Source organism: Pezoporus occidentalis, unplaced genomic scaffold (assembly GCF_034315485.1).
Source record: "Pezoporus occidentalis ecotype Australia unplaced genomic scaffold, CSIRO_AGI_Poc_V1 ctg107, whole genome shotgun sequence".
Lineage (NCBI taxonomy): Eukaryota > Metazoa > Chordata > Aves > Psittaciformes > Psittacidae > Pezoporus > Pezoporus occidentalis.
Window position 1 is genome coordinate 1540370 of NW_026912854.1, and position 27901 is coordinate 1568270.

At 47.8% G+C, this 27901-nt stretch overlaps 1 protein-coding gene across 1 annotated transcript in view; it reads right to left on the reverse strand.

The window, feature by feature from the left end:
- TRANK1 (tetratricopeptide repeat and ankyrin repeat containing 1) overlaps positions 1-26846 on the reverse strand; it is a 41019-nt gene extending 14173 nt beyond the window's left edge. The window contains exons 1-15 of the mRNA XM_062622133.1: positions 26812-26846; positions 17653-17787; positions 16070-16193; positions 14590-14740; positions 13479-13597; positions 12352-12435; positions 10431-10569; positions 9736-9867; positions 9223-9390; positions 8191-8349; positions 7569-7820; positions 6538-6714; positions 2986-5865; positions 1643-1842; positions 1054-1191 (exon numbers count right to left, since the gene is read on the reverse strand). Of these exons, the coding sequence (XP_062478117.1) occupies positions 1054-1191; positions 1643-1842; positions 2986-5865; positions 6538-6714; positions 7569-7820; positions 8191-8349; positions 9223-9390; positions 9736-9867; positions 10431-10569; positions 12352-12435; positions 13479-13597; positions 14590-14740; positions 16070-16193; positions 17653-17787; positions 26812-26831 (4878 nt within the window). The 5' untranslated portion in view covers positions 26832-26846. The remainder of the gene's footprint in view (positions 1-1053; positions 1192-1642; positions 1843-2985; positions 5866-6537; positions 6715-7568; positions 7821-8190; positions 8350-9222; positions 9391-9735; positions 9868-10430; positions 10570-12351; positions 12436-13478; positions 13598-14589; positions 14741-16069; positions 16194-17652; positions 17788-26811) is intronic.
- Positions 26847-27901: the final 1055 nt, after the last annotated feature.

Genomic DNA, 27901 nt, shown 5'->3' on the forward strand with positions numbered 1-27901 from the left:
AGGGGTTGGAACTCGATGAGCTTTAAGGTCCCTTCAACCCAACCCAGTCTGGGATTCTGGGATGCGATTGACAAATTCACCCCCACAACTGAAGAAGGCTCAGAGGAGATGAGTGGGGGGAAAAAAGTTATCTCTAGGAATAATGTAAAGAACATTCAATATTCCAAGAAAGCGGAACTTCATCCCAATGCAAACAGGGTTGGAGGTTAACCTTCTCTTGAGGTACATGTCTGCACCAGGCTGTTATCAAGCCCAACAAACAACTTTCCTCCAAATAGCTAGAAGAGAGTAATGGCACCCTGAGCCACCCAGACCAACCTGGGGGAAAGTGAACACATGGCTCAGCCCAAGAGTGGGTAAAGACTAAGCAGCAAACCATACTGATGTGGAAGAGTGCAACTGGCTTGAGGTGGCTTCAAGCTACGTATTACTTATCTGAGGCCATTCTATGGGCAATGGTCTCCACTACAGACTGTGAAACATTCCTAAGTTTCCTGACAACTCCTGACCTAAACCAGAATGAGTTTTCCGGAGCTAAGCTGTGGATGGCTACAAAGCATCCCCCTTCCTGCCACCCTCAAACACATACACACACTATTTGATTCTACACATAGTTGTTTTTCAGTTCTGTGGTGATGCAAAGCAGGGGATCTCAGGTGCTTCTGGGGGACCCAGAACTCCAGTATAAGATAAAGAGTATGAGCGGGTGATAGAGTGTCCCTTCACCACCTCCTCTGACCTGAACAGGGAGCAGCCTGAAGGGGCATGCTGTCAGCTAGCAGAGTACTCTTGATATGCAGCAGAAGTGTGTGTGTGCACGCACTGCTGTGCTGTGCTAACCCCAGAGCTCGCCCTTGAATTCCAACAGTCAATCTGAAGGAAAATGCAGCACCAAGGGAAAATGGTCTCAATTCCTAAGCCCGCTTTCTGCTGTGGTTAAACCACCCATCTTCAGAGGTGAGAGGGAGTCCTTCCCCAGCTGGAAAGCCAATTGGACCATGTGCAAAATGAAGAGTTAACTAAAAATGCAGGAAATGGGTAAGAATTAAATACCTCTGAATCGGTGAAAAAGTTGTAAAGAAGAACATCATCAAATTCCAAGCCCTTTGCTTCATAAACTGTCAGCACAAGTGCTAAACTAAGCTCCTCGGGTATCTTCTCCTTTGCAGTCTCATTTGCCACTAAAACCACCTGCCATAAAATACAGTAACAAAAAAAGAACATATTAGTAAGGAAACATAAAATAGGTAGCAGCTGCATAGAGAAAGCACACAGACATGCCGTGACAATGCAAGAGCCTTCTCAAAGCCAGGCAACATTTAACACAGACATTCAAGCACAAGCTCACAAAGCTGCCACTAGAAGACTGACAGATGCATGGTATGTGCAGGCAGTTGTAGATCTGGTGTAAGAAAATGTGGAATTAGAAAGGAACAGGACAGGCAACCCCTGATGCAAAAAAAATAACAGAAGCCAGACATATTAAGAAGAAACAGAAACCAACACAATAAAGGTTTCTAAGTTCAAAAAGCATAATTTATCAGTGAGATAAAAGGGCTCAAACTGCGGCAGTCCATAAATGACAACCCGGCATCAGAGCTGGAAGAATCTGCAAAAACCCGTATACCTAAGGAAAGCAAACCTGATGTGCTCCAAATTCAATGGGCTGTGTTTTCCTTTTGTTGCCCCTCAGCAGAATTGCCAGGTCACTGACGCTGCAGGACTCCAACACCGTAGGCTTTGGTCCATCGAAGAGACCGCAGTCCTTAGGAAGCCGATCAAAAGACTCCGGGAAATAATGCTGCAGCAAATCCACCACTCCAGATGCTAAACGGAGAATACCTGCCATGAGCAGAACACAGGTTTTAAACCTCAGTCTGTCGCATACTCTCTCACAAACACACTTTTAAAAGACTTTGTTAGAAGCCTGGAAACAAGACACATCTTGTCAGAATTTGCATGTGACAAAGCTGATCTCCTTAACAAAACAGGCTGCCTGAAGATGGTTGGAATTGGCCAGTAGAAACCCTCAATCATTAGTGACCTGAAGAGCAAAGACTCAGATCATAAATACATCAGCAAGTTTGCTGATGACACCGAGCTGTGTGGTTTGGTTGATATGCAGGAGGGAAGGAATGCCATCCAGAGGGACCTTGACAGGCTTGTGAGGTGGGCTGATGCCAACCTCATGAAGTTTAACCATGCCAAGTGCAAGGTCCTACACCTGGGTGGGAACAAACCCAGGCACAGCTACAGGTTGGGCAGAGAAGAGATTCAGAGCAGCCCAAGGAGAAGGACTTGGGGGTGTTGGTTGATGAGAAAATGAACATGAGCCGGCTTCAGTGTGCGCTCGCAGCCCAGAAAGCAACCGTGTCCTGGGCTGCATCAAAGGCAGCGTGACCAGCAGGGCGAAGGAGGTGATCCTGCCCCTCTGCTCTGCTCTTGTGAGACCTCACCTGGAGCATTGTGTGCAGTTCTGGTGTCCTCAACATAAAAAGGACATGGAACTGTTGGAACAAGTCCAGAGGAGGCCACGAGGATGAGCAGGGACTGGAGCACCTCCCATATGGAGATAGGCTGAGAAAGTTGGGGCTGTTCAGCCTGGAGAAGAGGAGGCTGCGTGGAGACCTCAGAGCAGCTTCCAGTATCTGAAGGGGGCCTATAGGGATGCTGGGGAGGGACTCTTCATTAGGAAGTGTAGTGACAGGACAAGGGGTAACGGGTTCAAACTGAAACAGGGGAAGTTTAGATTGGATCTAAGGAGGAAATTCTTTCCTGTGAGGGTGGTGAGGCACTGGAATGGGTTGCCCAGGGAGGTCGTGAATGCTCCATCCCTGGCAGCGTTCAGAACCAGGCTGGACAACGCCTTGGGTGAGATGGTTTAGTATGAGGTGTCCCTGCCCATGGCACGGGGGTTGGAACTGGATGATCTTAAGGTCCTTTCCAACCCTAACTATTCTATGATTCTATGATTTGTTACTCTACCTGAATGGGACCTGTAGTTCTGGTACAACTGGTAGATCCTTTTTGGTTTTCTAACACGCTGCTTCTTGCTGATGGAGTTCTTGCTTGCGTAATGGAACAGGGACCTCAGATCGCTGAAGCGAAAAGCAACTCCTTTCATGATGCTCTGGGCAGTGTCACCAGTTAGAAACATGGCATTAGGGTCATTGACACATTTCATTAACAGGGCTAGCTCAGCTTGGGTGAAATCTTGTATCTCATCACCATAAAACTCATGGATGGACCAAGGCATCTCCCTGAGCTTTGAGAGTCTTTGAGATATATTATACAGCAGATCTTCTTCATCGAAGTAACCTCTCTGCGATCGTATCTGCTGGTAAAGACAGAAGAGGTGATAGATCTCACTCCTGTCTTCCGTGAAGTTCGGTGATCTCTTTCGGCCTAGCTTTTTGTACTGCTCCTCCGTAAGTTTACCCCCAAAGCAGCTCAGGGCCTCAAAAGACCCTTTCAGAAACGATTTGATCTCCTTCCAGACCAGCGCTGGATTGTACAAGCTTTTACCTTTTATCATTTTGGGCCACATTTCATTCGCAAATACATCGTAAGTCACAAAAGTCCGAGGATCGCTCTCCTTAGAGTACGCATCTGCAGCTCCTTCCTCATGACCACGTTCTGCTTCGACATTCCCTTCTTCATCCTCCTCTTGCCAATTTGGTACAACCACGTCTTCCTGAGGACTCCAGCCAACAATGATTCTCTTCAGGCTCCCGTCTTCGTTCCTTGGGAAAAACGGGTCAGGCATGGATGCATCCAGTAACAGCAACAACTGCTTGGAGGTGACGAACAGCGGGAAATTCTCATCTTTAACATCCTGTAGCTTGTGCACACTTGGCTCCAGAGGCCTGAAGTGACTGGTGACCTTGGAAGACTTGCTAAGCTCAATGAAATTCTTCTGAACCTCCTGGCACAAGACAGGGTTTTTCGTCACAAAGATCTGGTGCAGGTGCTCCAGCCTGTTCGATGCTTCTGCGCTACACATTTGGTCTTCTTCGTGGTCACCGCAGGAGTTCAGCTCTGCCCCAGCTGTGCCTGCAGGAACAGCTTCATCCTCGCTGTCCTGGTCTTGCTCGTCGCTCACCTGCTCCTCACTTGAATCATCGCTGTCCTGTTTTAGCTCACTTTCTTCCTTCTCTAACCTCGCTTTCTCAGCCTCGCTGCACTGTCTTTGCTGCCATGTTTGCCTCTCCAGCAGAGGACCATTTGCCAAGGCGGATTTTTCCCAGTACGAATAGAACTTCTTCCAAAGCCTATATAAGCAGCAAGTCGTCTTCCCTGTCCCACTTCGCCCAATTAAAATGATTGGCTCCATGGGCTTTGGATTGAGATCAATCACTGCGTACTCCAACTCCCCAACTCGGAAAGGGTATTCAACAGAAGAATGGACATCATTTATAATGTTAAGGGCCATGTTAGTACTGAAGCTGTGGAATTTCATGATATTGTATTCCAGTTCTGCTGCGCTGGCTGGAGGGAAATACTCAGGTATGGTATGTTCTTTGGACCTTTCTGCCTCTAGGTCTTCAATGTAACAACGCGGGACACGCCTCTGCGTTGTCACACTGTGGTTCTGATGCCCTTCGTTGATGCCCTTGAGCTTCTTCCTCAAGATGCAGGATAAGCCACGATTGTAGGAAATACAGATATTATCCAAGACGCGGTTCAGCTTGCAGTGGTCAAGAACAATGGCCCAAATTCTGATTATTTCTGTGTAGACTCTGCCCGATTTTTCTGGAAGACTCTTGGCCTGCTCTGTCTCCATGATCTTTTCCGCACTCTCGCTGCAACGAGGAGAAAAGTCAATGGCAAGTTCCCACAGCATCCTTGCACCTTTACCCAACTTGGCTTCATACAGCTGGATATCAGCTTTCAAGTGTTTCAGTGGCTTCTGAAGTCCCCTGGTCCATTCCCCATTGCCGAGCTGCTTAATTGTCATGATGGTTTTAGTTTTCAGATAATGAGGCACAGCTTTGCTGCCCAATGTCTTCAGCATCTCAGGAGTGCACTCTATTTCCCAGGTCATGTTGTCAAACTCCTGCACATACGCTTCAATATCCACGATCTTCCCCTTCTCTTCCTCTGGTTCCTCCTTCTCTCCATTAGGCAGGGCTGTAGTAAAATCCCCTACTCCCTTCTTTTTCTCCCAGTCACTCCCTTTTCCTTCAGGATAAGCTATGTTACCACAAGGTTGCAAGAACTTACTTCTTCCCTCTTCCAAATTAGTTTGGGCTGAAGATGGCTTTTGCACCAGAGGATGATCCTTTCTCAGGGTGTCACCCCATTTCAGCTGCTGAATCAGAGCTGTGATTGCCTGCACTAGACTCTCCTGGAGTGTTAAAGGGCTATTTATTCTTTCTGTTTCCTGCTTTGCCAGCTGATCTTTTTTTGCCTTCACAGAACACGGGGTTTTTAAATCATTATGCGCCATGTTGCCAGATGGTGCCTTTATTGAGGACCCAGATGAAGAACGCCCTGTGCTCTTCGGCTGTGAAATCTCAGAGGCTGGAACAAGCTTGGATGCTTTAACCGATTGCCCTGCTATATCCTGACGGTGCTTCTTCTTCTCCAGTACAGCATTATTCCAGGCAAGCAGCAGTGGGTCATTTTTTTTAATTCTATGCCTCACATCTCTTCCTAATTTGTTCTTTATATTGAAGTTAATGTCAAATTTTGCCAACGACTCCATTATTCTCTTAGTCTGTTTTGAAAAGCCTCTCTGAAAAACAACATGCATCACTGTATTTCCATTCTCATCTTGTATGTTTGGATTAAGACATGGGAAGTCGGAAGGTCTTGAAGCGAAGAGGTCAAGGAGGTAGTTCAGGATGTTCAAACCAGTGCCATCTGAAAGCGAGAGAACAACCCAAATCATCACTTGTGTTACAAGACTGCTTTTATTTCCTGCAGCTATTAAATGAAAATCAATTTGCTTCCCTAAGAACAAAAAATACCATTTTAGATTTGTAAAACTTGCTCATTTGAAATGGTTCAAAACTGAGCTGTTGTAGTACTCAGGGAAAACAACACTACAGCAGCAAAGCTTTAGAAATGCCTAGCGCTGCAACTGTCCCTAAAGCAACTTCCTACAAAATAAGATTAGTCCAATACCTCTCTGGGGGGAAAAAAAAGAGAAAAGACATTCCACAGACACAGGTAAGAGATGAGATTTAAACTGGTTAATGTATGTGAAATGTTTCCTTCCTAACGGTAAAACAGTGACACACCAAAATCATTGTAAAGAATAGCGTGAGCCGCCCCTGCCCACTGCAGGGGGGTTGGAACTGGATGATCTTAAGGTCCTTTCCAACCCAAACCATTCGGTGATTCTATATATCCATGACACAGTAACTAGTGGAGACATTCCAGCTGCTTGATTCCCCCTGGTCACCTGAACAGCAGCAGAAGGGGCAGCTGGATGGACAGGTAAGAAATGAGGATGTTTCCAACAGTTGAATGAACAGTGCACATCTGCTGGAGCTTCTATGTCCCCCAAGCCCAGGCACACAAGAGCCTTACCTTTATTATCTAAATAGATGGCAACTGCAGCATGCAGAGGGGTATCTCCACGTGCAGTGGAGACATTTTGAGGATCTGCACCTTTGGTCAGCAGCAAATATACCAGTTCAAAATAATTCTTTTTGAGGCATATCTGCAGTGGTATTTCAGAGCTGGTTCCAATCCCATCCGGCAGAGCTGGGGTGAAGAACACGAAAATACAGGGGTTAAATCTGATACATCAGACCTGCAAACTAGAGAAAGCTGTAAACAGATGAAGGCACAGGCTGATTGCTGAGCAGGTAACATCTTTCTGTCAGCTTTTTACACATTGAAGGACTTTTGACTAAGAAAATCTTCAAAGTCTCCTGCTCTCTCCCATAAAGCTGAGCAAGCAGTCCTGCTGTTGTGATAGGAAAGGCCAGAACATACCTTCTTCAAGTCAGTCAGTCACTGACCAACCCAAGGAGCCTCCTTGCATTTCTGGCACCCACAAGGCTAGAGAAGGACTGTGTGCCCGTAATTTATAGTGAACACCAAGTTATAAACTGAAATGCACATTGACAGAGTAATCCTAGAAATAAACCTCATGCAAACCAAGAAAAGGGATGGTGTCTGTACTAGCTGAAAAAACAAAGACACGTGGTCATGCCTTTAAGATCACTGAAGCAGTCAATGACTTGTAACAGACTAAACCCAAAGACTGTGGCTTGCAGTTTCTATCGGGATAATACTGTGCCTAAAGACAGAGGAATTAAAACCCAAGGAAACTACAAACAAAGGAGCAACAATATTCTTTGGTTCTTTGGCCTTTCAACCCTAACAGCCAAATTCCAGTTGAGAAAACATCTTCTATCCCATATAGCCTTATTGGCTTCCCCACGTCCCACACGACGGATGCAGGCATCGGAGCCAATGCACTCCAACAAGCTGCTGCACATACAGAGAACCACAAAAGCCATGTGATGGTATCTCTGAAACTACATTGCTCCAAACATGCCAAATAAAACACTGGATCTCTTATAACAGATTCATATCCCCCAGTTTTTCACCTCCTCGCTCGATCAAGCATCTTATGAGATGCACTTGCTTATCCCATCTGTCGCACCGCTGGATAACGTCGCCAATGTCAACATCTGCAAGACTGCAGCTCCTGAAGAGTCCTTCCCCTGATGGCTCTTCCCCACTGGCTTTCCCTGTTAGCAGCAGCAAAACTTTATGCCACATTTGCTTCTCCAGCAACTGCTTTATGAAGCTGCTAGCACAGGCCTGGGAGATGTTGCAAACCACCCCTTCAGGGATTTCTGCAAGACAGTGAAGACAACACCACTCACTCAAAGCCATATCATAAAACCCATCACACTGTAAACCGCTTTCAGAGTAACGAGCCCATTAAACTCAAAGTACAAAATGCAACACTCGCATCTTTCTGTCCTTATGCTGGCCACTAAACAAGCCTGAACACTTTGGTTCATCACACTGAATTTTTGTGCCTATTGCGGTGGTTCTAAGTGCAGAACAGAACAGAAAAATAAGTGAAAGCCCATTCTGTTCCAGTAATACCAGCTGCAGAAACAGGGAAGAGAAGGAAGGGCAAAACCTGCCTGGTAGCATCAAACACACCTTTCTCAGCAATTAGGTTTTGTGAAGAGGAGAAACGGGAACTCACTGTACCTTTCACAGAAGACAGCAGTTTCAGAAACCGCTTAACTGCATCCTCCTTCAATACATTCTTATGATGTGCTCCATCTTCTGACCTGTAGAACTGGACAAACTGTTCAAGAACATCCAGGAGAGAATCTGTGTCAGCTACGGCTCTGCTCTCACTCCCCCCTGCAAAACAGTTTAGAGATTGAAAATCCAGCTCCTCGCTGGTATGTTTCCAGGGCACGACTGGAAGATGTCACATCTCAGGCCTCTAAGAAATGTGCAGCGGCAGTTAAAATCAGAGGGCTGAAACTCACGGTGCAATAGCTAGACCTGTGGTGGATTTCAAATCCTACAGGATACTGGGAACCCTCATCAAATACACTCGACTGAAATACACTAGGTTGGAAACTGTAATAGTTCACAAGCTGATCTGCACACAGGCAGGACACTGCTGCCTCGCAGTGATCATAATCCTGGAATAGTCTGGGTTGGAAGGGATGTTAAAGCTCATCCAGTTCCAACTCCCTGCCATGGGCAGGGACATAGATCAAAGATGGCTAAACCCTTGTGAGCAAAGAGCTCTGACTACAATTTGGTTTTTCCAAGTGTCAGCAACCTTTCACTCACGTTTTCACCATTTCAGAGCTTCTCCTTTTTTTGTCAATATTTTTTGTTATAAAATATTCTAAATATGCCACCAATATTTTAACACTCATTTTACAAAACCCGTGAAGATAAATACTTAAGACTGAAAAAGCATCAAAAAGAAGCAGTTTCTATGGCAGGAGGAGCCTCATATTAAGGGTAAGGAATAAAAACCAGTGGGTTATAGTAACCTTAAGCAACTTGTAGTTACTTATTGGCTGATATACTAAGATCATCAGTTGGACAACAGTCACCCTCAGGCACAGACAAAGTTTTCATCACTGAGTAATAGGACATCAGGGTGACAACATAAGAAATGTTACACAAAACTATTCCCCAAGTAATTTTGCATCTAAAGGATGTCATTTTAAACCAGGAAAACCACACAGTCCATGTCGTGTATCCATGTACCTGTCTGCTTCTCAGAGGAAGTGCATTTCTCAATGTGATTGCTGACTGCTTTTACAGCATCAAAGTTTTTGTTCTTCTTCAAGATATCTATGACGTATCTTGAGCGTGCATCTGGAACAGTGGGATCAGCCCCAAAATTCAGGAGCATTATCACGTCTTCTGTTTGGCCTAAAACATTGCACGAATAAACATCAGAGGAAGAAGAGTTCTCATTGTTCAGGGGTTTTGTTCTGTTTTCCCTTTGTTTTTTAATTTCCTGGCACATTCTCTAGCATAATTTTAATATAAATCTAAATTTTTCTAATGTCTCAGAAGGAGGAGGAATTATTGGGTGTTCTTCCCCCAGAAGAAACCCCTTCAAAACATTAAAACACTTCTCTTCACTGTAATTCATTAGGAAATTGAAGCACAGGAAGTAGTAAACACCGGGGCTTCAAACTTTCTTCCATTACTCATTTTTCTAGATGAAAACAAACCAGCACACGCAGAGAAGAAAATAATCATTGTATTTACTGCGTTTCTGGGGATATTCACTGGAAGATGCCACAACATGCAAGAGGGTGCATCCATCTCTGTCCTTCTGGTTGATGCGGTCCTTCAAGTCTGGCCTCTGAGTCAGTAACCACCTGAAGAGATGGTTCTTTCCTGAAACAATAAAACCCCCACTTGTTATAAAGGGTAAGCAGAGATACAGCAGAAACAGATCCTGGGTTTTTCCCCTATGGAGTGGCAAGATGCATATGTATGAAACCTCTTCTGTAAGACAGTGAGGAGGAGAAGAACGAAGCGATGGTAAGAGCCAGCTGCATTGTGGGAGACAGGATGCTACGTCCTTGCTGACTACCAGCAAGCACAAATTTTAGGTTGACTCATGACTCCTTAGCACATACAGAGAGAATCATAAAATCCCAGACTGGTTTGGGATTGAAGGGAATTTAAAGCTCATCCAGTTCCAACTCCTGCCACAGGCAGGGACCCCTTCCACTGGAGCAGCTTGCTCCAAGCCCCTGTGTCCAACCTGCCCTTGAACACTGCCAGGGATGGGGCAGCCACAGCTTCTCTGGGCACCCTGTGCCAGCGCCTCAGCACCCTCACAGGGAAGAGCTTCTGCCTAAGAGCTCAGCTCAGTTTCTCAAAATACTCTGTTTCATTTTTTCCTTCTTTGATGAAGGCCACCATTGGGTTTTTTAGCTGTGGATGTCACTCACTTGCTTTGATACACAGTCTGATAACAGCATGAAGTAGACACGTGCCAATGGTTTCCACTTTTGCCCCCATGGAGATTAGCCACTTGACTAATTCCGCTACTTCTTGCATCTTCTCCCCATGGCCATACAATTCAGAAGTCTGAGAACAAAGAGAACAATTATAACACATTACACACATAAAGGGCATTGCTTTTTTAATCCTATTTTCATGTCTTTTATGACAAGAATCAGTGGAACAGTAACAGTCATGTCCACTGTAAAATGGAACACTTACATATCTAACAATTCCAATAGAAACTCAAAACCAAATACTCTTCTATGAGTAAAAAAACCCATCTTGGCCGGTTCTGAAGAGCACTGAACCTAAAGTCTATTTTACAATACACATTTCTATAGTTCTTTGCTGTAACTGACTGCAACTTTCTGCCTTAGAGTTGCCTATTAAATGTACTGTATCTGAGTGCACATACTGCTGTGGCTGGATGCTGTGCCTATTAAGCTTTGATGAGGCAGCTTTTGCAGTCAGCTGCCTCAAAGTAAGAAAAGACTGGCAAAATACTTGAAACTGGGAAAAGGGGGTTAGAGACTGAAAGAAAGAGGTATAGGGAACTCAGGCAACCAGTCAGGAAGCCCGAGTGGAGAGAAGGGCAAAGCCCTACTCTCATCCAGCTAAGAAAACATCTGCCATAATCAAGAGAACAATGATAATACAACTGCTCACACGAAGTAAAGGTGTCAAACCTTGGGAGACAGATTTCTGGGCAGATAAATTCCTAGCAGGTGATCAGATAAAAGCAGGTCATTCACAGGGAAGTTTACAGACCCGCTTTAAAAGCACGCAACCTGAGCAGAAAGCAGCTGAACTGAAAAAGGATGTTCTAATGAGGACTTAATGAACACGAAGCACAGCCTGCAAGGGGTACCGCAGTCTGGGTAACGGGAGGTGGGCAGAGGAAGCTCAGAAGGAAATTGAGACAATATGCCAGAAGGATCAGGACATGAGGGGGTGGTCGGAAGCAGCGTTCAGACATAATTCCTCCATTTGTGCCAGTCATCTTTTTAAATAGCAGCCTTCACACACGCTTCCAGCATCCACAAATACACTCTTTATTCTAACACCTCGTGCCAGATTTTGACTGGCAAGGACTACTGTTTGTGCACAGCTCCAGACTCGAAATACAACAGATTACAGGGAGAACGCAGTGGCAGCAGGGGAAGGAGAAGAAGAGAGCAAGTTGCAGAAGAACACCATGAAGATCTGCTGTCTGCAGATGCCATCATCTCCGTGAAAGGCATTAGGACCTGTGGCTCCTTGGTCTACAACTGCCTGTTTGCATCTTGCTAAAATCCTCTCTGTCATTTGGAAGGTGTCAAAGCCTTTAGGGAGAAAGTTTAGCAGTTGCTGCCCAGGTATAAAGTAACCTACCAAAAATGTGGGGCACCGAGGGAAGGGAAAATGCCAACACTGCGTCCAGCTCAGCTCCTTATAATCATGCTCAGCACCAGAAAGCAGTCCAGAGACGTGCTAGTAAAGTATAAAAATACTGTACCCTATGTACATCGTAAGTTCTCCTGGCTGGAAAACATATCCAGCTTAACTGATGTCAGTCATTTTTCAGCATTAAATTGCCTGGTTACAAGTGTGACATGGACACATGAGAGGAAGATGTCTTCTTTTGATCAAATTAAAGGAAATCTTAAATTACAAGCAGAAATTCTGCAGAATCGGGATGTTTCAATTTCCATTTAAAAGGCACAGAGCAGCTGATTTAACAGAACCACACAAAGTTCGTGTATTATCTTCCATTTCAGTTTTTGTTATCTGTTTTAGCCTTGAACACAAGATGGCAAAATCCCTCTCATGAAAGGGAACAGGAAGCAACAGACACAAGACAAACAAAAAAGAAGGATGCTACTTTACCTCAAAGAGGTTCTTCAGTGAGACCTGGCTGACCGTGAGATTGGGGGGCAACGCTTTCTTCTCAGACAACAGCAAGAGACAAGACTAGGAAAAAAACCCAAAACGATGGTGATCTTCTAAGCATCACTCAGAAAACTGATAAAAATAAAATCATAATTCCTAAAACCCCAAGTTTCACTCAGAAACTTTGTTTTTCACTGCCTCAGAAGACTTTGTAGGAAAGCAAACGAGGGCCAACAACATCACAGATCTTTGCTTGAGACTGTAACAAAACAGTGAGTCTCCCTTTCCACTTTCCAACTGAATGACTGTAATAAACACCGGGCTGTGGGAAGCTATGACTGACGGAAGTTCCCTCCGAAATAAAAACCATGTAGAAAGGTCAGGCCCTCCAATACACCTGGGAAGTGACCCTTCGCTTTAGGAATGGACCTTTGCATTCACGGGGATGAGACTCCCCAGCTACACTGACATCCTGAGCAGAAAGCTAGGAATGCACATCCTATCTTTCTGTGGTTTCAGTTTCCTTAAAAACTCGACTTTGCTCCTTGAAAACTCACACAGCTTAACCAGGGGACAAGGGAAGAACACAGATATCAGCTATCTGGACTTCTGTAAGGCCTTTGATACAGTCCCCACCAACATTCTTAGCTCCAGTTTGGAAAGATATGGGTTTGATGAATGGACAAGGAATTGGCTGGATGGCTGCATCCAAAGAGTTACAGACAACAGCTCCGTATTCAAGTGGAAACCAGTAATGAGTGCTGTCTCTCAAGGGTCCGTACTGGCACCAGTACTATTTAATACCTTCATCACTGACATAAAAGTGGGATTGTACTCGGCAAGTCTGCAGAGAGCACCAACCTGTGTGGTGCAGTTGATGAGCTTAAGGGAAGGTGATGGCTGAGATGCTCTTTTATTTGGGTATCTTTCACAGACAGCTTCAAAAATCCAGCTTGCACACAGAAGCAAAAAGCAGAAGGGACCCCAAATAAACATGTATTGTTTTCTCCTGCGATTTCTGTTAACCGTACTGGCTCTAGATGGCACCACAATTACAAGAAAGATAACAGCAAGAGACAAGAGGGATTTCAGGTTCATTGTAGGCAATGCAGCAGCAGACTTACCCGCCACTTCCCTTTCTGGGCCACCCTTTCTATCACTCCTTGCCAAATCAGTGCATCAAACCTTGTACTGAAAATATACTCATAAGCAGGGCGGAAAGTTGCTGGAAAGTCCCTTTCATCTGCAAGAATAAGCAATTGAGAAAACCAGTCAGTATATGCAGCCCTTTAAAGCTGGGGGCTCCAACTAAACGACTTCATTGCACAGTGACAAATTTAGCAGTGATTTACACCCAGAGGAATGCCAAATGGAGGGTTAAGCATCCCTTCCCACCCAACTGATACAGCACCTTGTTACCCATGGCCAGTCTTCCTTCAACAAGGTGAAAAGGTATTAATCCCTGCCCTCAAGAAACACCTCTAAGTCCCAAGATGTTGTGCAGCTTGTGGCAGCTCCTCCACTTGTGGGCGAGCCCAGCTACAGACACTGCTAAAGCGAAGCAAGGTCCTTACCACAGGGCTACAAGTGCAAGTAAATGCACCAGGGGCACAACCCAGAATCTCCTGGCATGGCTGCAGGCCCCATCATACAAAGCCTGCGAACTGGACAAACAGGCAAATAGAAAGGGGAACTGAGGAGAGGCCAGAGAGAGGTAAGATGGTTATTGCTCAAAAAAACCCACCACACAATGCCAAAGAAAAGCCAAATTCCCTCTTTCTGTGCTGGCCATCGGTAGCTGAGGGAGAACCCCACGCCGCAATACACTGGGCTGTAAAATCATGTTTAAGCTGAGTATTTTCTCATTAGTTTTAAATCTATCGAGCTAAAGAGAAGCAGAGCCACTTGGGCAAAAACCAATGAAAAGTCTCTTGGGTCTGGAGCTCCAGATATGCAATCCTGCCTCCCTAGCTCTGAATTTTAACCTCTTCTACCTATTCCACAACTGATGTGTTCTTATGAGACAGCACACTTCCCCGCACAGTGCTCTGTGATCGCTGGCATCTGACGTACACAAACTGGACCGCACTGATTTTGGTCAGGCCGCTCGCCATGTTCATCATCTTCAAACGGACCTGAGGCACTAAGGACTAAATGAATGATCTCATGAAGGATGCCCAAGGACTCGTGATCGCTACTGAAAGCAGACAAACCAAGCTCTCGAGCTGAGTTTACCGTTGACACTGATGAAGATTCCTGCTATGAAATCAGCGATCTGAGTGCGATCTGCAGAAGTACTCAGGAGAATCAAACCTTTATGAAACATAGAAATTGCCTCGGAAGAGTCTGCCAACATGATCAGTGAGTGGCCAGCTCTGTAGTAAGCCTGAGGAAAAAAAGAACAGAACAAAAAAGACCACTGCTGAGAAAACATTCAGAGATCTTTATCACAAAACACCGCAATTCTTTCCTAAATTCTCTATGTTAGAAAAACGACATGGACTGGTTTTGCAGCTTCTTACACACAGTTCTACAACAAAGGGCAGTAAACACCCCTTGACATTCACAGTATGCTACCGATGTGATCACAGCTACTATAAGTGGTAAATCCTGACACATAAAATCTGGAAAATAACTACAAGCTGAAAGACATACCATTAGTAACTATAACTTAACCCCCTCACAAAGTCTAGAATATACATTTATGTCCCCATGGCACTGCAGTTTGCAGTATTTACCACAATGCATCTATTCTTCAGTCAGTGGCACCTGAACATGTTTCTAGTCACCACTGAATTCGGCTGAGTCTGAGCCAGTGAACTGCCTGAGTCACAGGGGAGTCCACTTGCTCCAATAACTCACATGCTGCAATACAGCACAAGTTAAATTGGCATTTGCATGCTATTTTACTGTGTTTAAACCAAATACCTTCTCCTGAAGCCTCTGGGATGCTGTAGTTGTTGGTCCAGAAGACTACTGCACATAAAAGCCAACCCAAGTGTATGCTTCTGTATCATAAACACTGTATAACCACTGCTTACTCCTAACAGATGAATATTTGGGTCAATGTGCAACTTAGTGTAACTTAATCCATGCGTATTTAATCACAAGAGTATGTGTAGTGCATTGTTCTGTCCACTGGAAATACAATATGACCTCGATCACCACACACTGTTCCCAGGAACCTCAGGCTTATTAACATGTAAAGAATATCAGGGCACACTGCCCAAGGGAGACTTCAAAGCTAAGTCCCCATCTCAGACCTGACTGCTGCCAGTGACTGATGAATCTGTACTGGGAGCCAGGCTCTGTAAGACAGAGCTGGTGAACCTCACCACGGACGGTGCCATGGCCTGGCCAGGGACCTGCATCCTCCCTGGGTCTCCAGCATCACAAGGGCACATAAGATGTTATTACTGTCACCTTGTCTGGGATATTAACAAAACAGTTCTCTTTCTTGAAAGCATTGGTGCCTCTCTTGTTGGGAGCCAGAAAGAACCAGCATCTCCTGGTGCCAAAGAGAGCGACTTCATTTTATTAGAAGTACTATCACAACAGTAATTCTGATGCTTTTGTGCAGTTAGACACTGATTCTGGACTTTTCTGCTCTATTTGCTTATTGGGCCTCAAAACTAAAACACAGCAAAAAGCAGATATTGACACTTGTTTTACAAAGTCAGTCATGCAAAAACTGCCATCTTAAACACCTCGATACCTTAACGTACTGTGGATCCAAGCGTAAGCTCTGGTAGGCTGAAAACACTGCTTCCCTCCATTTGCCAAGGTTGTACAAGGCAGTCGATCTGTTGCAGTACAGCACAGCAATGTCCCTGGTACACCTAAATATACATTTTTAGCATAACTGTTTATTCACTTGAAGAAGGACACATCGTACTTTATACTTAGAAACAAGAAATAAAGTCTACATCACCCACTTAACAAAGTTAGAGGTAGAAATGGAGCTGTAGAAAATAAAGACCATTTGAACATCAGCTTCAAAGACACTGTAAATGTTATTATCTTAGTGATATCCTGGTCTCTTCTGAAGCAGAAAGCCAACTCACTGGAATAACTCAGTATGAGGATTTAGAAAGAGTTAAGACCCCCTCGACACACCTAGATAAGGCTTGGTGAAAGCCAGTGGCCAATAATGGGAGAAAATAGGCACAAAAATGGAAGCTACTAGATGGGAAGAATGCTAAACACATTCTAGTCACCAATAAACAACTTAAATGCATTTTACTGTATCACCAGTTGATGAAGTGAACAGAATGATCCACATTTACATCAGCTAAGAAACAGAGAAATGTCTTTTACGTAACAGAACATACTGAGTATATAATGCATCTGCTGGATCTCGAAAGGTTGTGGATAGAGCTGCACACAAATTACAAACTACAGTCCACAGGGCAGTGAATCACAGAATCCCAGGTTGGAAGGGACCTCAAAGATCATCTGGTCCAACCTTCCTAGGCAATCGTGACCTAGACTAGATGGCCCAGCATCCTGTCCAGCTGCACCTTAGAAGTATCCAGCGTGGGGAAGTCCACCTGGGAAGATTATTCCAATGGCTGGCTGTTCTCATTGTGAAAACTCTTCCTCCGGTGTCCAACCATCTGCTGGGGGATTTTACTGGGGAGCCTGCACAGCCTGTCTTGCCTGCACTCGAACAAACAGCACACACCACAGCGCTGCATCCTTCACCTTATTCCTACCTACTCCTTACACTCAAGAAAGCTGTTTCAACTACAGTGAATATGCTCAGAGCACTCTCTTGCATGCAAGCAAATCCTGATGAAGCAACTGACAGCAAGGGGAAAACTGATGCTCAGGAGCAGATCCCTGCAATACGATGAAGGGATCAGGCAAGGGGCAGGCACTGGAGGTAGCCTTCTGACATCTGCCCTCGCTCCTTCCTACTCCCTGCACATGCTCCAGACTTGCTTTATTACTTGGTATAAATGGCTAAGAGGGAAAATAAACTGATAGCTGATGTGAAATTAGGTTAACAGCAGTTTTAATACATGGTAGTAAGGAATGTTTAACAGTTAGTACAATACCCAACCATTTAATCATTAGTAGCATCAGCAACAGCTGTTAACTGATGAAATCAAGCACTTAACATTTAGAAAGAAAAGACAAAAAAAACATTTTTGCTAAAGAATTATTTTCAACAAATCAAAGAATACTAAAAAAGACCCCCAAAAGTGAACAAATTAACTTGCATGAATCATTTTAAAGCAAATTAGACGACCCATGTAACAACTGGTTTACATCTTGTAATTCAAGAGTACTTACGGGACCCACTGCATTAAACAACCGAGCATATGCAGAGCTTGATCATACTTTCTGATGGCCATAGAGTAATTCCCATTTCTGAAATCCTGATTCCCAGCTTGCCTCATGAACTGTGCATACTCCATGGCATCCATGCTAATGAAGAGGGGGGGGGAAAATCCATTAATCAAACAAAAGCAGTGATTTATGAGACACTTCTTTCCCTAAAATCCACTCAAATTTTCACCTCAGTTTTTGCATCTTTGAAAAGGAGGACAAAAGAAGCACTCTTTTTATTGTTGGAACAGTAAAATACACCTCAGGTGAAAGCCTCATCTTTGCTGTTGATGCCCCAGCTTCCCAGCTATGTTTTAATGAACCAGACCTACCACTGCTATGCTTTTTTTCCCAGTTTTCTTCCTCAAGTCTTAAACCTTTTAATGAAGATCCCAAATGATTTAAAGGCATGCACACACAATAAATGCACAGGGAAATATTGGAGGGAACAAAGAAATACATGATGCTTAAGAAATACATGAAGCTATTGACTAATCCAACCCAAAACTTGCTTTTTATTTATGACTTCTTTTGCCCAGCCTGTCTGCCTGGACATTCAAGAATCCAGTGGACACAAAGCACCTCTGAAACTTGATTACTGCATGACAATAGTGCATCCTAAGTATGTTAGCAGTGCATGAGAACCCTGAACCAGATTTCGGACAGCTATGAAAACGAACATAAGAAAACAGAGGTGAAAAGAGGCATTGACTGAAACGGATTTGAAGAATAGAAATATTTCATCACTGAAATTGTAATATCAGGTTTGTTACATCAAACAAATCACCTGGTGAAGCAGTTAGATAAAGGGAGCAAACACAAGAGGAAAACCCAGCTACATGTATGTTGAGAAACAGCACATCAAAATCACAAAGGAGAAAGAAACTCAGTGCTAAAGCCTTGCATAGAATTACTCTTCCCAGATGGGTTTTTATGATCAAACCCCATTTCCATTACCTGCAAAAACCTGCACGAATCTCACAAATCTCAGTACTATTAAGTGAGGGTAAGTTGCCCAAAAGGAATGCACAGATTTACTCATTATCCTGGTATTAGCAGGGCTGGAACAAAGCCAGGAACGACCTGTAAACTTCACAACCTGCCAACAGAACATCGTGGTTTAACCTGGCAGGCAGCTAAACCAGTGTGTCATCAAGGGTATTGTCATCTTAAAGATAAAACACAGCACTGTACCAGCTACTAGGTCCAGTACAGGAAGAACATTAACTCTATCCCAGCCCAGGACCACTTCACAACAGAGCACATTAGATATTTTCAAGTCTATGAACCTCCAGATGAACCAAGAAGTATTACTGATGCACTTACTGTGTAGTATTCCCCACAATGAACCCGAAACACCGAGAATCAGGATTGCACTGTGACCACAGAGGTACGAAGAGGCACGCTATGGATGGCGCAGTGCCTCCCTCCTTTATCCAGGGACACCTGCACCAAGCACAGAGGAAAGCAGCAGCCCACAACCGTGAAGAGGCAACAGCAGAACCAGGCACTCGCATCCCAACTGCTTCAGGCTGGCTGGGAAAAGGCCTGTCGGAAGTTGTATCTTCCTCAATTAAACAAACAGACACCCTGGTGAAGTCTGCAACCCAAACATCACCTCGCTCATTCCAGGGAAGCGCCAAATCCAGATGGAATTCCAGGCTACGAACTAAACCGAATGAAAATAGCTCCCACCTACACGGCGAAGTTCAACGATCAGTCACATTCGAGGAGTAATTATGATGTCTACCCCAGGCAAATTAAATCATCGCTTCACTGAGCAGTGTGCGTACACTATGTGCCTTAAAAACACTGCTTCTCCAGGCAGCAGATCAAGTGTACTCACAGCGTAAGCTCTTATACTGCATAGTATGAGCACTAGTGAGGAGAAGGAAAGGATAAAACAGAGCAACAAAGCAAAGAATAAAAAGCAGGTGCTAAGAGACAGTTCCAACCTCATAGTTCTGTAATTCTCCCAGCTTTCAACTTTGTGGCTTCAGCAGGTTTGATAAATGATTTCCACCAAGAATAACTCCCAACCAGTTCAGCTACGCAGGAGCTTCTTCAGGTGGGAATGCACGTGAACCTGTGGTTTTCTACATCACAGCTGAACTCCGAGCTTTTTCCTTCTGCTAAGATGACTATGCTTCCACTTAAGGTGACACTGTTACCCAGAACCGCATTTACCTCACTTTTCCTTGGATTCTGCTGAAAGCACAACTACAAATAAAAGGTATTTACAAGGCATTTGACGGATGATAGAGCAAAAGGACCCCACTTACAACGTAAGTTTTAAAGGGGCTTTCAAACATGTCCTGTGTTGAGAGATGCTGGAACTGAGCCCCCTGTTTGTGCTCAGGAGGTGGCATCCCCCTCCCGCTCCAGGCAGCAGAACACAGATCCCTACCCTTTCCCAGCACTGCAGTTTCCCATCCAAAACGCCAAGCTATAGGTCACTTAAACAACCGGGATGCCTGCTGCAAGCTTTAGCAACTACACCCAAGTCTGGAGACCCAGGAGATGCACAGGCATGCAAATCTAAGTTTGTGATCCAAGAGAAACCGCTGTGCTGACTCAGCTCAGCACGCCTTGCTATTGCCCAACATCCTCCTGAAGAGTAAACAGCTTTAACTCCAAACCAGGGCATTAACTGGACATACATAAAGTCTACTGAGCACGGTGAGCATTAAACAATGCTGTTGTCGGTTACTTCTAGTGGGTCACAACTGCATCTGAATATAGCTGAAGGTTGTGATGAGTGCTGTGTGTTAACCCCTACTCCCTGCAGGATAGGGAAAGAGGAAGAGTAAAAGCAAGCAAACTTGTGTGTGAAGATAAGAACTGTTTCATAAGCGAGAGAGAAGTGGAAGAAGAGAGAAAGAAAACAAGAGGTGCAAAGGCAACATCCACCATGTCCCACATGCAGGCCAAGCTCCCAAGCTCCATCCCAGCCACGCACAGTAAAGAGATGTTCTCCTCACACAGTGGAGAGTGATAGAGTCCAGGAAACACACAAACGTGTGGGGGTAACCCTAAGGTCTAGCAGACCCTTCCCAGTGCACTGCTGAGACCTTGTCCTTCACAGATACCACAACAAAGAAAACCAAAGACAGGATGGTGTCCTCTGCTCATGGTTTATGGTTCCTAAAGCCACCAGCGTGACCACGACAGCAGAATGAAGCACATTAACTCCTACTCCAAGAATTAAAACAAAACATGATACAGTTAGGTCAGAAACAATCGGATCCAACCCCTACTGCTGCCAGTGGGCAACATTCCCATTTCCTTCACATGTTGCCAACTCTTACGTTACTGCCATGGTCAGCGTCCCACTGGACTGTTCCAGTCAGAGCATCCTCGGAAGCAGAGCAGTTTTGGAGGTTTAAAAAGCTAAGTGTTGATTCCTCTCGCCCTGAGGAATAGCCCTGTGGCCAGTTTGGGTCAGGTCTCCTGGCTGTGCCTCCCCCCATTTCCCCCCCCATCACTCCCAGCTCCTCGAAGTCCTTGACTTTGTGTAAACACTGCTTAGCAACATCAAACCCACAGTGCGTTATCAGTGCTGCTCTCAGGCTAAAGCCAAGACACGGCACTGCACCAGCTGCTGGGAAGAGCATTAACTCCATCCCAGCTGGAAGCAGGACAGGTGGCATCTCAGAACACCTTTCTTCCTCCCCTCGCCAGCTGAACTTACACTGCTGCTCAACAAAAGCTCTTGTTGGAGGCTGCCTCACAGCTTGCACCGGTGACACCTATGGCCTCCTTCCCCAGCACATCCTGTTTTCCTAAGAAACCAAACAGCCTTTTCTGCTTTCAGTTTCAAACCTTCATTTGTAACCTACCAGTTAACAGGGTACACATAAGATGGTTAAGGCAAGCGTGGAGTCGCACGGGTGCCACTTGCATCCCAACCCTCCGGGATTGCAACCAAAACCAGACAGGAAGCATTACGCACATGAATACAGCTGTATTCACCTACGAGCAAGCTCTGCATGGGGGAACCACCCCAGCAGCACACAGTGGACACTGCAAAAAGATGAGTGCTCACACTGGGTGACTCCCTGCTAAGGAGCACTGAGGAGCCTGACAGGGAGAGCTGCCTCCCTGGAGCTACGGTCCGAGACGCAGCTTGTCAAGAGCACAGACTGCTACTGCCCGCTGCTACTCTTTCACCATGGAATCACGGAATGGTTTCTGTTGGATGGGACCTTAAAGCTCATCCAGTTCCTAATGCCCCATCTCAGTCTCCCCTCGGGCAGGTTAAAGCCATTCCCCTTGGCCTGTCCCTACATCCCTTGTCCCAAGCCCCTCTCCAGGTTTCCTGCAGCCCCTTCAGGCACTGGAGCTGCTCTCAGGTCTCCCCTTCAGGAGCCTTCTCTTCTCCAGGCTAACCCAGCCCAGCTCTCTCAGCCTGGATCCAGCCCTTACAGCACCCCCGTGGCCTCCCCTGGGAGGACCAGTGGGGTCCATGTTCATATGGGCACAACTGATACCACATGCCAGAACCTGGGCAAATCAAGGAAGACTATAAAGCCCTGGGGGTGCAAGTGAAAAATACTGGTGCCAAAGTGATCTTTTCCTCTTTTTTATCAGTTAGAGAGAAGGGTGCAGCCAGAAATAGGCATATTTTGCAAATGAACTACTGGCTTCAGGGCTGGTGCCATCATGAGGGTTTTGGCTTTTATACCAGGACATTCTTTGATGACTATAGCCTGTCAGGGAGGGATGGGATCCACCTTCCCTTCTCTAGAGGGGCAAGGGAATCTTTGGCAGCAGGCTGGCCAACTTGATGAGGTGGCTTTAAACTGGAGGGCTTGCGGGGTGAGATCCAAAGTGGCCTTGCTTCCACCATTGCAACTAACTGGGGAACAAGCCAGGGCAGCCACAAATGCTCCGTAACTGCCTCCCAAGATGAAAGCCAGAAGGCCAGTCACCCCAACTCTATGTGTACTAATGCAACTGGACACAAAGAGGCTCTGTGCCCAGTCAGAAAGCTGTGGTACCATAGCAATATCTGAAACGTGGTGGGATAACCCCCAGAACTGGGTCTGTCCAGCCTGGAGAAAAGGAGGCGCAGGGGAGGAGGCCTTATCACCATGTGCCAGTATTTAAAGGGTGGCTACAAAGAAGATAGAGACTCTTCTTACAAGGAGGCACATGGAGAAGACAAGGGGTGATGGGCACAAGCTCCTCCTGGGGAGACCCTGACTGGACACAAAAGGGATTTTTTTCCCAGTGGTAACAATCAGCCATTGGAATAATCTCCCCAAGGAAGTGGTGGGCTCCAACATTGGATACTTCTAAGATCTAGATCATGTTTTGCCTACAAAGATGATCCCCGAGATCCCTTCCAACCTGCAAGTCTATGATTCCCTGACACATATTACTTATGATTTCCAGTAAACTAAGACAGGACTTGCATGTCCCATGTTATATATGATGCAAACCCAAGTCCAATGTTCCATCTCCAGAGTCATCACTGCTTTACAACTCAAAAAAACCCAACCCAAAACCTCATAAAACACCAGAAAAAGGTTAACCTTGTTTCCTCTGAACCAACCACCATCTGCAAATCCCTGTCCAGCTCAGCCATACAAGAGCTGGCTCAGCTCGAAGAAGATGTTTACACTGCTGCAGTTGTTTGCTCAGCCTTGTCATCAGAGAGGGCTGGCCGGGTAGGAAGACCATGCCAACAAACTGCCTCGGTACTTCCTTTACTGTAGAGATGAGCTCAAGATGGTTCTTGCATCTGAAACACAACAACGCAAACAACCCCAGACCAGGAAGGCTTTCAAGGTTGCGCAGTTGGCAGCCAGCGCTTGACAAGATTAACTGCGTGTTGATAAAAACACGGGGAGGAAACACTGCCTCTCGCATGTGTTCATGGGGAAGCAAAGCCTCTTCCCCTCTGCAACAAACCCCACCAGCCTGGAGCTTATTTACGTGAACTGGAATAAGACCCGATGGGTGCCGAGAGCTCTTTTTGCCTTTCCTCCTCCTGAAGCTGCGCCCAAGCTCATTTCCGAATGCCCTGTTTTGGTAAGTGACCACTCCACGACCTCGCACAAGAGGTCTGGTTTCCAGGGAAGGGATCCAAGCCCCGCTGCAGACACCGCTCAGCTCGGCGCTGGGCCAAAGGAGTTTCTCTTTCTTCTCCACAAGCGCTCTTCCAACCCCAGCTCCCCCGTGCAAACCGTACCAGGGCAACGCACGCTCCCAGCTGCCTGGCAGAGCAGGAATGCACTCTGCTGCTCCTCCCTCGACTTCCCTGGCAGCTTCCCAGCCAGCACAGCCACCCTCAGCACCAAACACCCTGCACCCCGAAACCAGCACTCCTGATGGGGTCCTTTCCAGGGAACCTCCTGCTCCTGCACACAGGGAGATGAGGAGAGTTCCTCCCAGGTGGGAAACCACCCCAAGAAGCCAAATCTCTCACGGCAGAGCGGTGCAGATGTGCAGAACCACGCACACAGATGTGCAGATGTGCAGAACCGCACACAGAACCACGCAGATGCGCAGAACCGCACACAGAGATGTGCAGATCTGCAGAACTGGACACAGAACCACACAGATGTGCAGAAACATGCACACAGATGTGCAGACCCGCACATAGATCTGTGCAGATGTGCAGAACTGTGAGCAGAACTGTACAGATGTGCAGACCCGCACACAGAGCCGTACAGATGTGCAGACCCGCACACAGAGCTGTGCAGATGTGCAGACCCACACACAGAACCGCACAGATGTGCAGACCTGCACACAGAGCCGTACAGATGTGCAGACCCGCGCAGATGTGCAGACCCGCACACAGAACCACACAGATGTGCAGACCCGCACACAGAGCTGTGCAGATGTGCAGACCCGCACACAGAACCACGCAGATGTGCAGACCCGCACACAGAACCACGCAGATGTGCAGACCCGCACACAGAACCGCGCAGATGTGCAGACCCGCGCACAGAACCGCACAGATGTGCAGACCCGCACACAGAGCCGTACAGATGTGCAGACCCGCACACAGAACCGCGCAGATGTGCAGACCCGCGCACAGAACCACACAGATGTGCAGACCCGCACACAGAGATGTGCAGATGTGCAGACCCGCACACAGAACCGCACAGATGTGCAGACCCGCGCACAGAACCGCGCAGATGTGCAGACCCGCACACAGACCCGCGCAGACCCGCGCACAGAGCCCTGCAGACCCGCAGACCCGCGCACAGAACCGCGCAGATGTGCAGACCCGCGCACAGAACCGCACAGATGTGCAGACCCGCGCACAGAACCGCGCAGATGTGCAGACCCGCACACAGAGCCCTGCAGATGTGCAGACCCGCGCACAGAACCGCGCAGATGTGCAGACCCGCGCACAGAGCCACGCAGATGTGCAGACCCGCGCACAGAGCCGCGCAGATGTGCAGACCCGCGCACAGAGCCCTGCAGATGTGCAGACCCGCGCACAGAACCGCGCAGACCCGCACACAGAGCCACGCAGATGTGCAGACCCGCACACAGAGCCACGCAGATGTGCAGACCCGCGCACAGAGCCCTGCAGATGTGCAGACCCGCGCACAGAACCGCGCAGACCCGCGCACAGAACCGCACAGATGTGCAGACCCGCACACAGACCCGCGCAGACCCGCGCACAGAGCCCTGCAGATGTGCAGACCCGCGCACAGAACCGCGCAGACCCGCGCACAGAGCCCTGCAGACCCGCAGACCCGCGCACACAGAGCCCTGCAGACCCGCGCAGACCCGCACACAGAACCGCACAGAGCCGCGCAGACCCGCGGACGGTGCGGACCCGCGCACGGACCCGCGCAGCCCGGGCAGCTCCCGCCGCCGCGGACGGAGGGGGGGGGGGGGGGCGTTGGGGGGAGGCTGCTGCAAACACCGCGACCGCGACTCGCGCAGACCCCAACCCCCCCCCCAACCCCCGCGCTCCCCACGCGCGCTCCCGCGGGTCGCTGCCACCGGCCGCGCGCGCACCCACCTGCCCGCCGCCGCCGCTGCCCCTCCACACGGCCCAGCCGGGCTCCGCCCCCCTGCGCGCGCGCCCCCGCCGCGTCATCGCGGGAGCGCGGGGAATCGAAACCGGGGCCGCGCCATCCTCCCCCCCCCCCCCGTGTCCCGGATGAGGCGGGGGTTCCGGGCAGCTGTCAGCTGACCGCGCGTGCGGCCCCCTGCCGGCCCGGAGGACCGTCGGCCGCCGCCGCCACCGAGCCGGGGGGGGTCTGAGGGGTTACATGGGGCGGGGGCGGGCCCCCCCCTGAGGGGCCGTGCGGCCGCCGAGCTGTGTCCAGAGGGAAGGGAACTGCTGCGGCGCTCCACGGGTTGAGGGAAAACTCGGGAGCGAGGCGGCTCCTGTGGGCGCTTCCCGTTGCCTCTCGCTGGGAGCAACGAGCCGGAGTTATCAGGGACTCACAGCCTCCGTGGTGTGGGAGGGGACCTCAAAGCTCCTCCAGCTCCAACCCCTGCCACGGGCAGGGACCCCTTCCACTGGAGCAGCTTGCCCCAAGCCCCTGTGTCCAACCTGGCCTTGAACACTGCCAGGGATGGGGCAGCCACAGCTTCTCTGGGCACCCTGTGCCAGCGCCTCAGCACCCTCACAGGGAAGAGCTTCTGCCTAAGAGCTCATCTCAGTCTCCCCTCTGGCAGGTTAAAGCCATTCCCCTTGGCCTGTCCCTACATCCCTTGTCCCAAGCCCCTCTCCAGGTTTCCTGCAGCCCCTTCAGGCACTGGAGCTGCTCTCAGGTGTCCCCTTCAGGAGCCTTCTCTTCTCCAGGCTGCCCTAGCCCAGCTCTCTCAGCCTGGCTCCAGAGCAGAGCTGCTCCAGCCCTCGCAGCACCTCCATGGCCTCCTCTGGCCTCGCTCCAACAGCTCCACGTCCCTCTGGTGCTGGATCAGGACTGCAGGGGGGGTCTCCTCAGAGCAGGAGAGAATCCCCTCGCCAGCCCCATCTTCCTGCACCAGGCTGCAGTAACAACCCAGGGGCCATTGCATGCGTTTGCTTTGCCTCAGCAGGAAAGGTTCAGGATCCTGATACAAGTCCCCGTGTTAGCATGAGCGGGGCAGGTAGCAAAGGGTTAATAGGCCCAAAGAGGGGGCGAGGGACTGTGCACCCACCTGGGGAGCATCAGGAGCATGGGGAGTCCCAGAGCAGATGGGTCCGGGTCTGGCCCAGGACCTGAGCTCTGGGGAGGGATGCGGTTTCAGTGGCCTTGGGCACTCCGCCACGAGCAGCTGGTGACCGGAGTGGGAAAGCAGAAGGCATCTGCTGGATCTCAGCACGCAGCCTGGGACAGAACACGTTCCGTCTCTTCCTCGTCCGTGTTGCCGCTGACACCTGCGTGCACTGCCAGCATCAGGGGGAAATTTCCACCTTTCAGCATTTCTACCTGCGTTACAGTTTGTGTCATACAGATGGGTTCATCGTACTGGGTGCACGCAGCTTTAAAATCGCACGTGGTCTGTGCCCAGCTCCTCATTTCCCTGTTGAAGCTGATGTGAATAAGTCTGTGTCTCTGTTCGGCTGCAGAGAGCCACCAACAGACTCTCCTGGTTGCTCCTTTGCTCTGACACACTCAGTTTTAAACTGAGTTGGTTTGGGTGACGACCTGTTAAAGAAGGGAAACACCAGGAACAATTTAATCCCTAGAAATAATTCCCCAGGGCCATAGGTGTCATGGGAAATACACAGGAACGTGGTGAGGTTTTCCCTTGGAGACATTGAGGACCAGTTAATTAAAAAGAAATAGAAGAGAAGGCAGCGGAACCACGGTCTTACCAAACTCCTCGCTGCTGAGAGGAGATGCCCCAAGTGCCAGTAAAGGAGTTTTGAATTCTTTGGGTTTTATAATCTTTGGATCTTTTTAATGCAAAGATCTGCTTAGTTTGGGGTCTGATAACTTACTCTCCTGAATACCAGCTTCAAGTCTGCTTATCTGCGGCATGTACTTACTGTTCCAACTCAAAAGTACTAAGCCCATGGAGCAGTTTTTAAACTTAGTTGTAATGTGTCAGTGACCCATTCAAAGTCAACAATCGCTTTATTTGGCTTGAGCAATTAAAAAGAGAGTATTTAGAAATAGTAAATAAGGCTTAAGAAATCAGTTTCCTTTAGAAAACAAGAAGCAGAGACCATGCCCTCTAACATGAGGCAAGGCTACAAGAAGGCAAAGACCCGCTACAATGAGGAAAATACTGAAGAGTGAGG